A 16,675-nucleotide genomic window follows, 5' to 3' on the forward strand; every position below is an offset into this window, starting at 1 on the left:
CCAATCTTCTTAATCTATTTTTGTATTCAGGGTGCCTCACGTTGTAAAGCGCCTCATCAGCTTCAGACATATCTATTAATTTTGTAGTTGTTGGCACACACCAATAGTATTTTCCGGCAATGGTTATAAAAACACTACAGACGACAGAACGCTACAGCGATGCTAGCGCTCCGCGTGGTAACATGTCACATTGCAGTGAACAGAAGACAAGCGGTTTCTTTGATCAAATATACAGCGAGGCCCTAGATTTGATCAAATATTGGACGACATTTGACAAAGTCCCTATTACACTATCAAATATCTTTGACAAAGATTTTGGACAAAGGTATTGGACAAAGAAATTTGATAGTGTAATACCGGCCTAACATAAGTCTTAGTGTGCCTTGCGTGCTCCTGCAACATTTGTCTCGAACTCAACTGATCTTCTCTACGGTCTGCTTCTACCAATAATTTCATTCACATTTAAATAATTGTCGTCAGTATTTTGCAACCATGGCACTTGTCAGCACCTGCCTTTTTTGGAGTTGGAATCATTACTTTTTTTTTATTGAAGTATGATGGTATTCCACTTGTCTCATCTATCTCGTATCCTGGACAGAATAATTTTGTCACATTATATTCTCCGAAGGATCTCAATAATTGTGAGTGAATGTGATGTGCTTCGTATGCCTTGTTTCAACTTATCTCCTCTAGTGCTCTGCCAAATTCTTCTCCTTGAATATTTGGTGCTCTACAGCTTGTGTTTTTTAAGACACCATGCCGTACACCACAAACATGTATGCGCTATGACTTCTGTTGCTGCGGAGATGTTTGGTCCAGGAAGTCAGGAACAGGTAAATACCAGTGCAGTGGTGCAGCATCCTCATGAAAAATTACCTTTGGCTGATAAAGATGAAGTTGAGGGATAGCAAGTTGCTCAAGCATGTCCAGATAAGCAGTTGCTGTTACTGTTTGTTCAATGAAGAATGAAAAAAAAAAAATGGTCCAATTACGCTGTCTTCCCACAGTGCACTCCACACATTCATTTTTTCACTGTCACTGACACATTCCCGAAAACTCTGGCTGTTTCCTGAACACAAGTTGCGTAGTGCTGATTAACCCTCCCTCTTGTGTGGAAGGTTTCTTTGTCAGAGAATGTGGCATTTTGTTGGTAGCTGGAGTTTTGCTTCTTCCAGTCAATAGCAAATTTGTGGCATAGCTGCAAATCAGTTTGCTTCTGTGCTTGCACACTCTGAAGTTCATAAATGACAAAGCCAGGTCTTTTATTCAGCACATTTTGGAGTCCTCAGGTTTGTTTCCATCAGGAACAGTGTGCTTAATGGCTGTATTAATGAGATCAGAGATAGGAGGAAGGGTAGCATCAGTCGAAAGTTTTTAATCTGTGTATTGCAGATCCATTTCATCTACTGTGCAGATATCTTCAGTGTTAAATCAAACAGTGGAAAATCCAGGATGGAATGTAACAATATCAGAGAAGGAAAGTTGCTACTCACCATAGAGAGAGAGAGAGAGAGAGAGAGAGAGAGAGAGAGTGCGTGTGTGTGTGTGTGTGTGTGTGTGTGTGTGTGTGTGTGTGTGGGGGGGGGGGGGGGGGGGGGGAGGGGGGGGGAGAGTGGACTGTGCGCGTGTATATGTATGTGTGTGCACTGCTGGCAAAGTGTTTAATGGCTGAAAGCTGTAATTGTGTGAATCTTTTTGTTGTGCCTTTTGCGACTCAGCATCTCCGCTATATGGTGAGTAGCAACTTTCCTTCTCTGGTATTGTTATCTTCAGTATTACATGAATAAAAGAACATAATTGGAATTGGACATTAAAATATAAATTCAAACCAGATCACAAACACTTCAGCTTGTAAACAATAAATTTACATACCAACTACATCCTTGCCATGACGACTAATCGTAAATAAAATCGCACATGGTACCACATAGACCTTACAGATAGCAAAGAGTTAAACTAGATTGCTACTTACATGTCCATGCAGCTAACTTGGGGATGTGATGTCAACAATAACTAACACCCTCCTTATTATTGTAGTTTGTATGCTAAATTTTTGTAGCTTTACATAACATTACAATGGCTCCTTTAAATACTAAACTATGTTCAGCAAGTATGTAAACATCAGTGGTAGTATAACAAATGGGTCACTAATTACTATTGACATCACATATCAAGGTTAGATGAACGGAAATGTCAGCAGCAAGCTCAGTTTAAATATTTGTTATCTGTAATGTCAGTGTCGTACCATATGTGATGTTACTTATACCTACACCTAAATTTGTATATACCTACATACTTTAAAAGCCACTGTGCATGTGTGGCAAAGAGTGCCCTGAACCACTACTGGTCAATTCCTTTTTATGTTCTAATCACAGATAGAGCGAGAGAAAAATAACTGTCTATATGCGACCATACGAGCCCTAATTTCTCGTATCGTGTCTTCATGGTTCTTATGTGAAATGTATGTTGGCAGCAGTAGAATTATTCAGCAGTCAGCTTCAAATGCTGGTGCTCTAAATTTTCTCAATTGTGTTCCTCGAAAAGATTGTTGCTTCCCTGCAGGGATTTCCATTTGAGTTCCTCAAGCATCTCCATAACACTTGCATTGACACCAGTAAAAAATCTATAGCCCACATCTGAATTGCTTCAATGTCTTACTTCAGTCCGACCTGGTACAGATCCCAAACACTCGAACAGTACTCAAGAATAGGTCACACTAGTGTTCTACATGTAGTCTCCTTTACAGATGAACCACACTTTCCTAAAATATTTCCAATAAACTGAAGTCAACCATTCGCCTTCCCTACGAGAGTCCTCCAATGCTCATTCCATTTGATATCAAATTTTAACTAAAGTTCAGTCTTGATCACAACACTTATGTGTCAATAACATAGGTGACCGGTTTCGGTTATATTTATATAACCATCTTCAGACCCATGGCTTCCTTGGAGGATGGTAGGCGGAGCTCTCCTCAGCTGCTACGAAGTGAACTGATGTTGATAAGTGTCGTGATCAACACTGAACTTTAGTTAGAATATAATACTCTATTGATCACTGTTTCCAAGAAAATGTTTACCAAAATTGCCATTTGATCTCGCTTTGCAGTGTTATGCCCAGATATTTAAACGACGTGACTGTGTCAAGCAGGACACTGCAAGTGCTGTATCTGAATATTACGGGACTGTTTCTCCTACTCATCCACATTAACTTACATTTTTCTACATTTAATGCCAGCTGCCATTTGTGACAGCAACTAGAAATTTTGTTTAAGTCATCTTGTATCCCCCTACTGTCACACAACTTCAACACCTTACCATACATCGCAGCATCACCACCAAACAGCTGCAGATTGCTGCTCACCATCTCTGCCAGGTCCTCTATTTATATAGAATGTAGTAGTGGTCCTATGACACTTCCCTGGGTCACTCGTGACAATACCTTTGTCTCTGATGAACACCCGTTGTCGAAGACAACACATGGGGTTCTGTTATTTAAGGAGTCTTTGAGCCACTCCCGTATCTGGGAACCTATCCCACATTCTCGTACCTTCATTAACAGTCTTCAGTTGGGTACCTTGTTGAATGCTTTTAGGAAATCTAGGAATCTGGAATCTGTTGCCCCTCATCCAAAGTTTGCAGTACATCATATGAGAAAAGGGTAAGCTGTTTTTTGCATGAGCAATGCTTTCTAAAACCGTGGTGATTTGTGAACTAAAGCTTTTTTGGTCCCTAGGCATTTTATTATATTCGTAGTCAGAATACATTCTAGAATTTTACAGCAAACTGATGTTAAGGATATTGGTCTGTAATTTTGCGGGTCCATCTTTTTACCCTTGTTGTATAAAGAAGTTGTGAGTGCCATTTTCCTGTTGCTTTAGACTTTGACCTGGGCGAGAGATTTGTGATAAATGCAGGTTAAGTAAAGAGCCAGTGCTGTAGAGTACTCTTTTTAAAACCAGATTGGGATTCCATCCAGACGTGGTCACTTAGTTGCTTTCACGCCTTCTGTTGTTTCTCTAAGCCAGGGATGCTTATTACTACGTTGTCCTTAGGGACTGTGTGTAGTGATAAAAAAACAGAATGTTTGTCAAGCTCTCCAGCATGAATGATTTTTTTTTTAAATGCAGAATTTAAAATTTCAGCTTTCACTTTGTAGTCTTCAGATGCCACACCAGACTGGTCAGTGTGTGACTGAATGGAATCTTTAGCTGAGTAATCACGACTTGAATGAAATTAATATGTAATTTTTTGGTTTGTGCTGCCTGAATCTCATTATGTTTTTTATTCATGTAGCACCGAAGATAGCTACACAGCTGAAGTCAATCAAATAAACAGATTAAAAATTCACAACTGATGCTGCCCTTCCTCCTGTCTCAGACCTTGTGAACTGTCGAGCGAGTGGAGTTGAACTCTCTCGATGCCCGACGAACTGATTCTGATGGACTTCTTGAGAAGGTCGCTGATCTCCTTTACCATTTCACCAGTTTTGATTTCCTGCCAGATCATGACTGTCTGTTTATACTCCTAGTGTCTAGGAACTCGTCATACTGAGTGTTAATCATCGTGTCTGTTGCCTGCTGTTGAAATTCGGGTCAGAAGGTTCTTGGAAAGCAATAGGTGATTTCGTTTTCACATACCACACCATTAGTTGGTTCTCTCTTGAGGTGTAATTTTTTTTTTTTTTTTTTTTGCAATTATTTAGCACATGAAGAAATTGTTTAGAAAAAATTGCATTAAATTTTCTGTGTTGCTGTATACATTGCCACAAACTGCAAGTATGTATGTCTCATAATTTTTTAATTACATTTGGAAATGGTTGAAGATTTCATCACGACACTTTGTGTTTTGCAGCCACGTTAACAAAATTGCCATTTGTTTGAGAGGTCAGGTATATTGGTTTGCTCTAGCACCTCCGGATGTTGTCGGTATGTGAATACAGTGAGATGCGTGTGTCCGGCAGGTACGAGGACCAGCTCCAGCAGCAGCAGCAGGTGAACGAGGAGAACCTGCGCAAGCAGGAGGCGAGTGTGGAGCGGCAGGAGGCGATGCGGCGCGCCACGCTGGACCGCGAGCTGGAGATGCGCTCGCAGCTGGAGGCGAAGCGCGCCGAGGCGGAGGCGGCCGCCCGCGCCAAGGCGGAGCGCGAGAACCGCGACATCGCCCTCGAGCAGATCCGCCTCAAGGCCGCCGAGAATCGCACCACCGTCCTGGAGTCCATCAAGTGAGTGAAAAAAGCCTGCCCGGGAGCCCGCGCACCGGGTCATTCAACATTTCCTTACCTTATAATATGTGAAAAATAGTACTTTTAAAATCATATATAAAAACAAAGATGAGGTGACTTACCGAACGAAAGCGCTGGCAGGTCGATAGACACACAAACAAACACAAACATACACACAAAATTCAAGCTTTCGCAACAAACTGTTGCCTCATCAGGAAAGAGGGAAGGAGAGGGGAAGACGAAAGGAAGTGGGTTTTAAGGGAGAGGGTAAGGAGTCATTCCAATCCCGGGAGCGGAAAGACTTACCTTAGGGGGAAAAAAGGACAGGTATACACTCGCACACACGCACATATCCATCCACACATACAGACACAAGCAGACATATTTAAAGACCAAATATGTCTAAGTTTAAATATGTCTGCTTGTGTCTGTATGTGTGGATGGATATGTGCGTGTGTGCGAGTGTATACCTGTCCTTTTTTCCCCCTAAGGTAAGTCTTTCCGCTCCCGGGATTGGAATGACTCCTTACCCTCTCCCTTAAAACCCACTTCCTTTCGTCTTCCCCTCTCCTTCCCTCTTTCCTGATGAGGCAACAGTTTGTTGCGAAAGCTTGAATTTTGTGTGTATGTTTGTGTTTGTTTGTGTGTCTATCAACCTGCCAGCGCTTTCGTTCGGTAAGTCACCTCATCTTTGTTTTTATATATAATTTTTCCCACGTGGAATGTTTCCTTCTATTATATTGATACTTTTAAAATCAGTACAATAAGCATGTGGGATTTCTACATCTAGATGGATTCTCTGCAAACCACATTTAAGTACCTGGCAAAGGGTTCATTTAACCACCTTCACAATTCTCTCTTATTCCAATCTTGTATAGTGCGCAAAAGGAACGAACACCTATATATCTTTCTCTGAGGCTAGCTCTGATTCCCTTTATTTTGTTACGGTGATCATTTTTCCCTATGTAGGCTCGTGGCAAAAAAATATTTTCATGTTCGGAGGAGAACGTTCGAGATTGAAATTTTGTCAGAAGATTTCGCTGCAGCAAAAAATGCCTTTGTTTTAATGCTGTCCTTCCCAAATCCTGTATAATTCCAGTGACACTCTCACCCCTATTTCATGATAATACAAAATGTGCTGCCCTTCCTTAAACTTTTTTTATGTACTCCATCAGTCCTGTCGGATCCCACACTGTGCAGTAGTATTCTAAAAGTGGACGGACAAGAGTAGTGTAGGCAGTCTCTTTAGTAGATCTGTTACATTTTCTAAGTGTCCTTCCAATAAAACATAGTCTTTGGTTAGCCTTCCCCACAACATTTTCTTTGTGTCCCATCCAATTTAAGTTGCTCGCAATTGTAATTCCTAGGTATTTAGTTGAATTTACAGCCTCAAGATTTGACTGATTTATCGTGTAACCAAAGTGTAACGAATTCCTTTTAGCGCGCATTTGAATGACCTCACACTTTTCTTTATTTAGGGTCAGTTGGTAATTGGCAGTTTTTGCACCATACAAATATCTTTTCTAAATCGGTTTGTAATTTGTTTTGATCTTCTTATGACTTCACTAGTCGATAAATGACAGCATCAACTGAAAACAACATAAGACGGCTGCTCAGATTGTCTCCCAAATCTTTTACATAGATAATGAACAGCAGAGGGCGTATAACACTACCTTGAGGAATGCCAGAAATCATTTCTTTTTTACTCGATGACTTTCTGTCAATTAGTATGAATTGTGATCTTTCTGATAGGAAATCATGAATCCAGTCACACAAATGAGACAATATTCCATAAGCACACGGGTTCCACTACAAGCCTTCCGGAAATCCAGAAATACAGAATCAATTTGAAATCCGATGTCAGTAGCACTCAACACTTCGTGCGAATGAAGAGGTGGTTGTGTTTCACAAGAACGATGTTTCCTAAATCCGTGTTGACCATGTGTCAATAGATTGTTTTCCTTTAGGTAATTCATAATGTTCGAACACAATATATGTTCCAAAACCCTGCTGCATATCAACCTTAATGATATGGACCTGTAATGTAGTGGATTATTCCTACTACCTTTCTTGAATATTAGTGTGATCTTTGCAACTTTCCAGTTTTTGGGTACGGATCGTTTGTTGAGCCAATGGTTGTACATGGTTGTTAAGTATGAAGCTATTTCATCAGCATAACTATGAAAGGAGCCTAATTGGTATACAGTCTGTACCAGAAGACTTGCTTTTATTAAGTGATTTAAGTTTCTTCACTAATCTGAGGATTTCTACTTCTATGTTACTCATGTTGGCAGCTGTTCTTGATTTGAATTCTGGAATATTTACTTTGTCTTCTTTGATGAAGGAATTTCTGAAGCCTGTGTTTAATAACTCTGCTTTAGCAGCACTGTCTTCGATAATATCTCCATTGCTATCGTGCAGAGAAGGCATTAATTGTGTCTTGCCGCTAGCATACTTCACATATTACCAGAATCTCTTTGGATTTTCTGCCAGGTTTAGAGACAAAGTTTCATTGTGCAAACTATTATAAGCATCTCCCAGTGAAGTCCGCACTAAATTTCGAGCTTCTGTAAAAGATCGCCAATCTTGGAGATTTTACGTCTGTTTAAATTTGGCATGTTTTTTCCTTGTCTCTGCAACAGTGTTCTGACCCGTTCTGTGTACCAAGGAGGATCAGATCTATCATTTGTTGATTTATTTGGTATAATCTCCCAGTTGCTGCCAATACTCAGGCCACATCTGGTCTACACTTACACATTGTTAATTTGGGAGGAGTGGAGATTGTCTCTCAGGGAGGTGTCAAGTGAATTTTCATCTGCTTTTTTTAATAGGTATATTTTTCATTTATTTTTGGAGGATTTGAGGTTTACAATATTCAAGCTTGCTACGACAACCCTGTGTTCACTAATCCCAGCTTGATGCTCGTTATTAGCTCAGGATTATTTGTTGCTAAGAGGTCAAGTATGTTTTCACAACCATTTACTATTCTCGTGGGCGCATGAACTAACTGCTTGAAATAGTTTGTAGAGAATTCGTTTTGCACAATTTCGGGTGATGTTTTATGTGTACCTCCGAAATTAAACGTGTATTTTCACCAACATATCGAAAGTAAATTAAAGTCGCCACCAGCTATAATTGTATGAGTTCGCTACGTGTCTGAAATCAAACTCAATTTTTCTTTGAACCTTTCAGCAATTGTATCATCTGAATTGAGAGGTCAGTAAAGGGATCCAATTATTATTTCATTCCGGTTGCCAAGAATGACCTCTGCCCATACCGACTGGAACTATCTAATTCAATTTCATGATGAGATAAACTACTTCTAACAGCAGCAAACACAGCACTGCCAACTGTATTTAGTCTATCCTTTCAGAACATTGTTAGGCTCTTCACAAAAATTTCAGCTGAGCTTACCTCCGGCCTTAGCCAGCATTCAGTGCCTATATGCCTATAACGATTTGAGAGTCAGTCCTTTCCACTAACTCTTGGAGCTCTGGTACTTTCCCAACACAGCTACAACAATTTATAACTGTTATACCAATGGTTCCTGTATCTACGTTCTTCCTGTGTTCAGCCTGCGCCCTTTGTGACTGAAGCCCATCTTGTGTTTTCCCGAGAACCTCTATCCTAAAAAAACCCCCAGTCCACGCCACGCAGCCCCTGCTATCCATGTAGCCGCCTCCTGTGTATAGTGGACACCTGTCCTATTCAGTGGAACCCCCAACCACCCTATGGTGCAAGTTGAGGAATCTGTAGCCTACACGGTCCCAGAACTGTCGGAGTCTCTGATTCAGACTCTCCACTCTGCTCTGTACCAGAGGTCTGCAGTCGGTCGTGTCAACTACGCTGCAAATGGTCAGCTCTGCTTTCATCTTGCAAGCAAGACTGGAAGTCTTTACCACTTCTATTAACTGCTCGAAACCAGAGAAAATCTCTTCCAATCCAAAGCGACACACACCATTGGTACCAATGTGAGCCACCCTCTGCAGATGGCTGCATCCTGTGCTCCTCATGGCAACTGGAAGGACCCGTTCCATGTCAGGAATGATTCCAGCTGTATGAACATGGAGTGCACATTGGATTTTGTGATTTTATTATAATTTTTTATTTCAAATAACACTTTTAGACTTGATGCTGTTCACGGGTATGCGGCTGGATTTCATCATGCTGACATCACAATGTTTCGGTGGTCCTACTTATAATTCAGCCACATATCTTGCTTCGGTCCTTAGCTCTCATGTGGGGAAATGTGAAATGTGATAATATATCCGACTCGATCAATTTTATTCAACACTTGAAGCCACTGTGCCTCGGAACATCTGACCTTTTAGTTAGCTTTGATGTTGTTTCAGTTTTTGCTCTGGTACCTTTGGAGTAGTCCTTGTTGCTAATTGGTCGGCTTTTGGATGATAAAACGGCTCAGCTGTGTCACAATGTATTGACATAAACATATTTTTTATTTAATGATCCATTTTTTGAACAAACTGACCATATGGCAATGGGAAGTTCTCTTTTTCCTATTGTTGCCAATCCTTTCAAGGAAGATTTTGATGATGCTGCACTCAGAACAGCTCTTAAACCCACATATATTTTTGAAATACGTGGATGATATTTTTATCCTTTGGGCTCATGGAATGGAAGCTTTTCATGCATCAAACTTGGGATGGGAATGGAAAAATACGGCAGATTACCTTTTTTGGTGCTTTTAGTACATAAAACAGAAAATAGGACATTGGGACATAGCACATAGTGTAAACCTACACATACGGACCACTATTTCCATGGTACTAGTTCTCATCCATTACATTGAAGCATGGGAGTTTTGCTTGCACTGGTCAAGAGAGCTTATGCTATTTTGGATTTTAATAATTTGACACATGGAATGGATTACCTTAAGGTTGTTTTCAGGCAAAATGGATAGACTGATCATCAAATTGTTCGTGCTGTTTACTTTGGATCACCATGGGGACCAACAACAGGCCCTTGAAATCAGTGAATCAGTTGTTTTTTACCCATTGCAGGGATTTCAAGAATCCTCAAATAATAATTAAAAAAAAAAAGTGTCCTTTGGCCGAGACTAGAGCCCTTCTTGGATCTGTTAAAGATGATTTGGAACTATGGAAGCAATAGGTATATAAAATTCCCTGTCATTGCAGAAAGGCTTATTTTGGACAGTTTATTTCCACAGTTCATGATGTGAAACATCAATGCCACACCTTTGCTCCAGTGTGAAAAATCTACCATCACTGAACATTGTCTCAGTGAAGGGCATAATATGTCATTTAAAGAGACACAATCTATTACTCTGACTTTCCGTTATTGGGGTTGTGTACTTAAGAAAACCATCGAAATAAGGTTATCCAATGAAATTATTAATAGAGAGAAAGGTTTAACCCCTTAAGCGAGATGTAGCATCCTACGGTATAACCCCACTTTTACAACCCCGGATTTACATTTTCCTGCTATTTATGACATTTTTTATCGCTCCCATCAAATTTCCTATGCCCACAATGTTAATTCACACCCAGTTTTGCATCAACACATGTATAATTTTTCCACAGTTTACGCTTTATGGGTTACATTTCTTCCTTCACTTTGTCTATTTTGTGGTCCTCTGGTTTTGATGTTAAGCTTATTGTTAATCTCATTCCTGCTCCTTCTCATCACTTTAGTCTCCCTTTGGTTTACCCTCAGTTCATATTCTGTACTCAGATTGTTTATTCCATTCAACACTTCCTGTAAGTCATCTTCACTTTCATTGAGGACAGCAATGTCATCTGTGAATCTTATTTTTGATTCTTTCACCCTGTATTTTAATCCCACTAGACGACGCCCCTGTCCTACAACTTATTTAATATGAGCACGTCATTCATGGTTGTCCATTCTTAATACTCTTTCTTGGTTTTTGTACATATTTTATACCGTAGATCTTTCCCTGTAGCTTATTCCTATTTTTCTCATAATTTTGAACTTTTCGCACCATTTTGCATTGTTGAATGCTTTTTCAAGGTTGTTAAATTCTATGAATGTATCTTGCATTTTTCTTCAATTTTTCTTTCATTATCAATTGCATCAGAACTGCCTCCCTGCTCTCCTTACATTTCCAAAAGGCAAATTTATCATTATCTAATATATCCTGAATACATGATTCACTTCAGAACACACATTGCATCATTAGAGGTGTCTGGGAAATCAGTCACATCATATTTCGATTCTATATGGTTGTGGATGAATATCAGATAACTACACTGGCCGTACCACAGACTTTTGATTATTACACTCCACAGTCAGTTTTAATTTTGTAAGCGTGCTAATAAATAAACAATATAATAGAGGGAAACATTCCACGTGGGAAAAATATATATAAAAACAAAGATGAGGTGACTTACCGAACGAAAGCGCCGGCACGTCGATAGACACACAAACAAACACAAACATACACACAAAATTCTAGCTTTCGCAACCAACGGTTGCCTCATCAGGAAAGAGGGAAGGAGAGGGAAAGACGAAAGGATGTGGGTTTTAAGGGAGAGGGTAAGGAGTCATTCCAATCCCGGGAGCGGAAAGACTTACCTTAGGGGGAAAAAAGGACAGGTTACACTCGCACACACACACATATCCATCCACACATAGAGACACAAGCAGACATATAAACAAATATATAATATAAAGTCACATAACTTTATGGTTCCATCTAGCTGGTAATAAAATGGTGTGGCAGAATGGCGATGGCTATCGGTTTCCTCTGTGTGTTCTTATCTTATTGAACTGAAATAGATGAATTTGGTTCCCCACGTACACCTGATAATGGATGGTGTTTTCTGAAATCAGTCATGTGTATTGCATAAACAGTCAATACAAACATAGAGGAACCTTTGTGTCTTCTTGATACCATTGCAAACAATGATGAAGACATTGAAAGTGCACATTCTGTCTGTCAAATGAGTTTCCTTGAGACAAGTCCTTCATGTCGACAGCCACATACAAATTTATTTTTTTCGTAATAATTCGATTGTAACTTTGTAATTGTGTAAAGTTAATCACAGTTAAATATAAGGGGCATTCAAAAAGAAACGAGCCAGAGGCATAATTACAGAAACCAGTACCTGTATGTTAGAAGTATTGACCCTGGCTGTTCTTAGGGCTGCGTTGTTAACCAGTTCCACACGTACAGCTGGACGTTGTCACCCGAAGTGAATCGATTGCCCCTCAGAGCCTTTTTAAAGGGACCAAAAATGGTGTAATCACAGGGAGAGAGTTCTGGACTGTATAGAGGGTGGCCGAGAACCTCCCATTTGAATTTCTGCAGTAGCGCCATGACTGTGTTGGCCGTACGAGGCTTTGCATTGTCGTGGAGCAGAATGACCCCACGGGTGAGATTTCCGGGTCGTTTTGATTTGATCGCTTGGCGAAGGGTGGTCAAGGTTTGCGAGTAACACTCAGCATACACTGTTGTCGCATGCTGCAGGAAGTGAATCAGAAGGGGGCCATCTCGGTCAAAGAAAAACGTCAGTGTAACCTTTCCTTCACTCGTGTGGATGGCCTTGGCTTTTTTTGGTGGTGGTGACCCTGGGTGCTTCCACTGGAGACTTTGTCGTTTTGATTCTGGTTCGAAGTGATGACACCGTGACTCATCTCCACCACCACTCGTGCCAGGAACACATTCCCTTCCTGAACATAGCACTGTAAATAAACAAGACAGTGGGCCATTCGACATGCTTCCTGGTGTGGTTGAAGACTGTGGGGCACCCATTGGTCACACACTGTGCACATGTGCAGTCGTTCCTTCATGATGGTGTGAACACTTCTGACGCTCAATCCGACCACGGCGGCTGTGGCTTTCACGGTCACTCGGCGGTCCTGGGTAATGAGTGCATCCACCAGCTGGACGATGTCATCTGCAATGCAGTGTGGTGCTCCAAACAATGAATCATCGGCTAACGACACCTGTTCTGCCCTGAAGCGCCTGTGCCACGCCTTGACTCTTGCAAGGGACATGTAGTGTTCGCCGTACACTTGTGACATTCGTCGATGAATGTCCGTTCTTCCTACTCGTTCTGCTGTCAGAAAATGAACACCACCTCTTTGCTTTCCTGTTGACGCCTTCCGTGTCACTGTTTGCAATGCGATTGACAGTGTCGGACGATTGGTGCGTGCTGCTGCTAGCTCTGTATAGTCACGTGACGTGCACACGTGCCCTCTAGCGACGGGCTGTGGACTTCCACACTCTGATCGGAACACACCTCGTTACACACGCCACGATATTATCCTCTTGTCACCGGTTTTTGCATTCCAGATTCCGGCTCGTTTCTTTTTGAACGCGTCTTATACTTTACGTACATCGTCAGTTCAAAAAGTTTCAAGGCTGCTTTTATTTCTGGTGCGTAAGCAACTCAATGCAGTAATTATTGTAGCTTCAATTAACAACTGCAAACAACAGATGTGCATTTGAGCAGTCAGATCTGAACAGACAGTTCAGTAGTAGTTGATGTGCAGCCATAATGTGCCAATGTTACAAATTGCATTGTGGCAATAAACTTGTCTCTAAATTAGTGTTACAGACATTCTCCAAAATTAAAATGTAGTATTGTATTGGCGCTGAATAGGTTGCTTCAAAGATAGTCATACAGGTGGTGAAAAATGACTTTACTACTCAAATTGCTCACTTGACACGGTTTGGACTTGTTTCCGTCATCAGATATCCAAGTGCACAGTGTTACTAGATGCATATTTAATATAAGGTGACAGGTTGCTGTTCTTTGAACTTAGGGAACAGGTGGTTCACTTAGTGCCACCTGTGGACTATGGGGTGGGTGGGTAATGATGTTCAATTCAGACTTTTGCAGGAGAGTGGTGGTTTGTGGACAAGCGCTGTCATGGAGAATGCTTACGCCTTTGCAAGATTTTCCTTTTCACCAACTCCTAATTGCCCATTGTCAGATTTTTCAGTGTTTTACAGCATTTATTGCGATCATCGAGTTGACTGACCAGACCCCACTTCATTCCCAAAACACAGTTGTCATAACTGTACTGGCAGTGCGTCGTTTGGTTACAGGTTTGTAAAGTATGAGGGCTGTTCAATAATGAATGATCATAATTTTTTTACGTTCATAATTTCTCGTGCTAAAATTTAATCTTATGATATTTTGTTAGCTTAATGTGCAACAAGCACGCCGTAGTAGGTTCATTGTTGGGACTCCTGGTTCCCGCCTATGAGAGGCAGGCAAGGTCAGAAATGTCCAGTATCACCTACTGCTGCAATGGAGGTAACATGCGAGGAACAATATGCGGCTTTGAAATTCTGCTTTTGTCTCAACATATCTTCAGCTGAGGCCTATACAATGTTTCAGGACTATGGAGAGTCTGTTCTTCCCTACAGTACAGCTCGAAGGTGGTTTAAAGTGTTTAAAGAGGGGAGACAATAAATTTCAAAGGAAGGTGGACCCGGTGCTCCAGTAACTGCTCTTACGGAAGTAAACATAAACACTGCTGCTGTCATTGTGAGAGAGGATCGACGAATTACCTTAAGATCACTTTCTGAAATACTGGACATTTCATTGGGTGCCACCCACATTCGGTGACAGAAAAATTATACATGACATGTATTTGTGTGCAATGGGTCCCAAAACAGTCAATTCCTGAACAAAAGGTCCTTCGTGTGCAGGTCTGCATGAGGTTAAAGTTGGTGTTAGGGGAAGATCCGAAGTTTCTTTCAAATGTAATCACTGCTGATGAAACTTGGCTACATCATTTTGAACCTGAGAGCAAACAGCAAAGCTCAGTGTGGAAATCTCCTTCATCACCAACCCCCCAAAAAGCAAAAATGGTTGCTTCTGCTGGGAAATTTATGGTCATCACATTATTTGATATTCATCGAATGGTTTATCAGCATGTTGTACCTCCACACACATCAGCAATTGGACAGTACTACAGGGATGTCCTGAAAACATTGCAAGTCCATGTCGGGCACAAAAGACCACATTCCCGTGAAGCGGGCTGGATGCTGCACCACGATAATGGGCGATCGCATATTACCAATGTTGTTGCTGAATATCTTGCAAAAATCAATGTGAAGTGCATCCCTCACCGTCCCTATAGTCTGGATGTAGCCCTGTGTGGCTTTTTTCTATTCTCTAACACGAAGAAACACATGTGAGGCATTATCAATCATCAGAAGCAGTGGCGAAGGCTGCGGAGGCGATTTTGAAGGACCTCTCAAAAAATGCTTTCCCGCATGTATTTGAAGACTGGCAGAATCGCTGGGACAAGTGCGTCACATTCATGGGAGACTACTTTGAGAAGGACCATCAAGATTATGAGGATGAATAAAGGTATGTTGTAAAAAAAAAAAAATAAAAAAAAATTATTGTAATTCTTTATTGAACAGCCCTTGTAGATTGACCAGGTTTTGTCACCTGTGACATTAGAGTCCAAGTGTTCTCCTGCTCATCTGCTTAGTGGTGAAGGAACCTGTGGGAAGAAACTTTCTCATTGCTCTTTGCGGTCCCCAGCCAGCATTTGCAGTGCCCACCTCGTGCACACTTTCAAATTTTGCAACTTTGGTGTTCGGTAAACCAAAGTGGAGAGATCAAGCAGAGTAATCCACCAACCTCCAAGCACGGTTCGTGCAACGTTTGTGACTGTCTTGTTGTAAATTATTGGTCCCTCGCTACCTTATTTGCGGTGAGTTTCACTATCACAGGTTGGAAATCTCTAAGCCATTTATGAATGCTTTTGATGTCAGTGCATACACTTCCATCAATTGGTGATGAATTTCAATTAGTTCAACAGCTTTTGCATACAAAAACCAAATAGCGTCATGCACATCCTGGTGGCGTCTGACAGGAGCTCCCGGCAGCTTCTGAGGTGAGACTGATCGACCCAGGGAGGTGTACGCACTGATCGGAGCAGTGTCGCCGATAGATGCAGGAATAGTTGCTCTGCATCCTCAGTGCTTTGGGTGGAGGCTTATCATTTGGGGTTACTCAAAACAATTCCGAAATTACAGCAAGCACGCAATACTCTAGCCCAACAGCGGCGTGAAGCTGCACGAATGACTGAAAAAACCACAGGTAATTTGAAATAAACTTTTTTCCGGAATCTGCTATTTACTGTATTTACAAAAAATGCTTCACACAGCATTTGAAATCCCACTGTGTTACTCGCTGGAATCTGACAACTCATTTAAAAAATCACACTGGAATTTGTATGAATTGCTTTCAGTTTGTTTGTGGGAAATAATCTTCCAGATTCTTCTGCTTCTGATTCTGCTTTTCATTGAGATTTTTCCCTGGTGACAGTTCATTTTCGCGAGAGGCAAAACATAGGCATAGTCGAGCAAATTTTGTCCTGTTCACTGTAACAGCAGATGGATGCACTTCAGTGTCTTAATGTGCACGATAAAGGTTTCCTCGGTCACCTTGTCTTCACTCTCTTTCTCTACCCAATACACTTT

General features: G+C 41.1%; 1 protein-coding gene across 1 annotated transcript in view; it reads left to right on the forward strand.

Moving 5' to 3' along the window:
* The window catches only part of LOC126427148 (ATPase family AAA domain-containing protein 3), a 106,988-nt gene that overhangs the window by 24,393 nt on the left and 65,920 nt on the right, over positions 1 to 16,675 (forward strand). Inside the window, exon 3 of the mRNA XM_050089374.1 lies at positions 4,960 to 5,220. Within this exon, the coding sequence (XP_049945331.1) occupies positions 4,960 to 5,220 (261 nt within the window). The remainder of the gene's footprint in view (positions 1 to 4,959; positions 5,221 to 16,675) is intronic.

Source organism: Schistocerca serialis, chromosome 11 (assembly GCF_023864345.2).
Source record: "Schistocerca serialis cubense isolate TAMUIC-IGC-003099 chromosome 11, iqSchSeri2.2, whole genome shotgun sequence".
Classification (NCBI taxonomy): Eukaryota; Metazoa; Arthropoda; class Insecta; order Orthoptera; family Acrididae; genus Schistocerca; species Schistocerca serialis.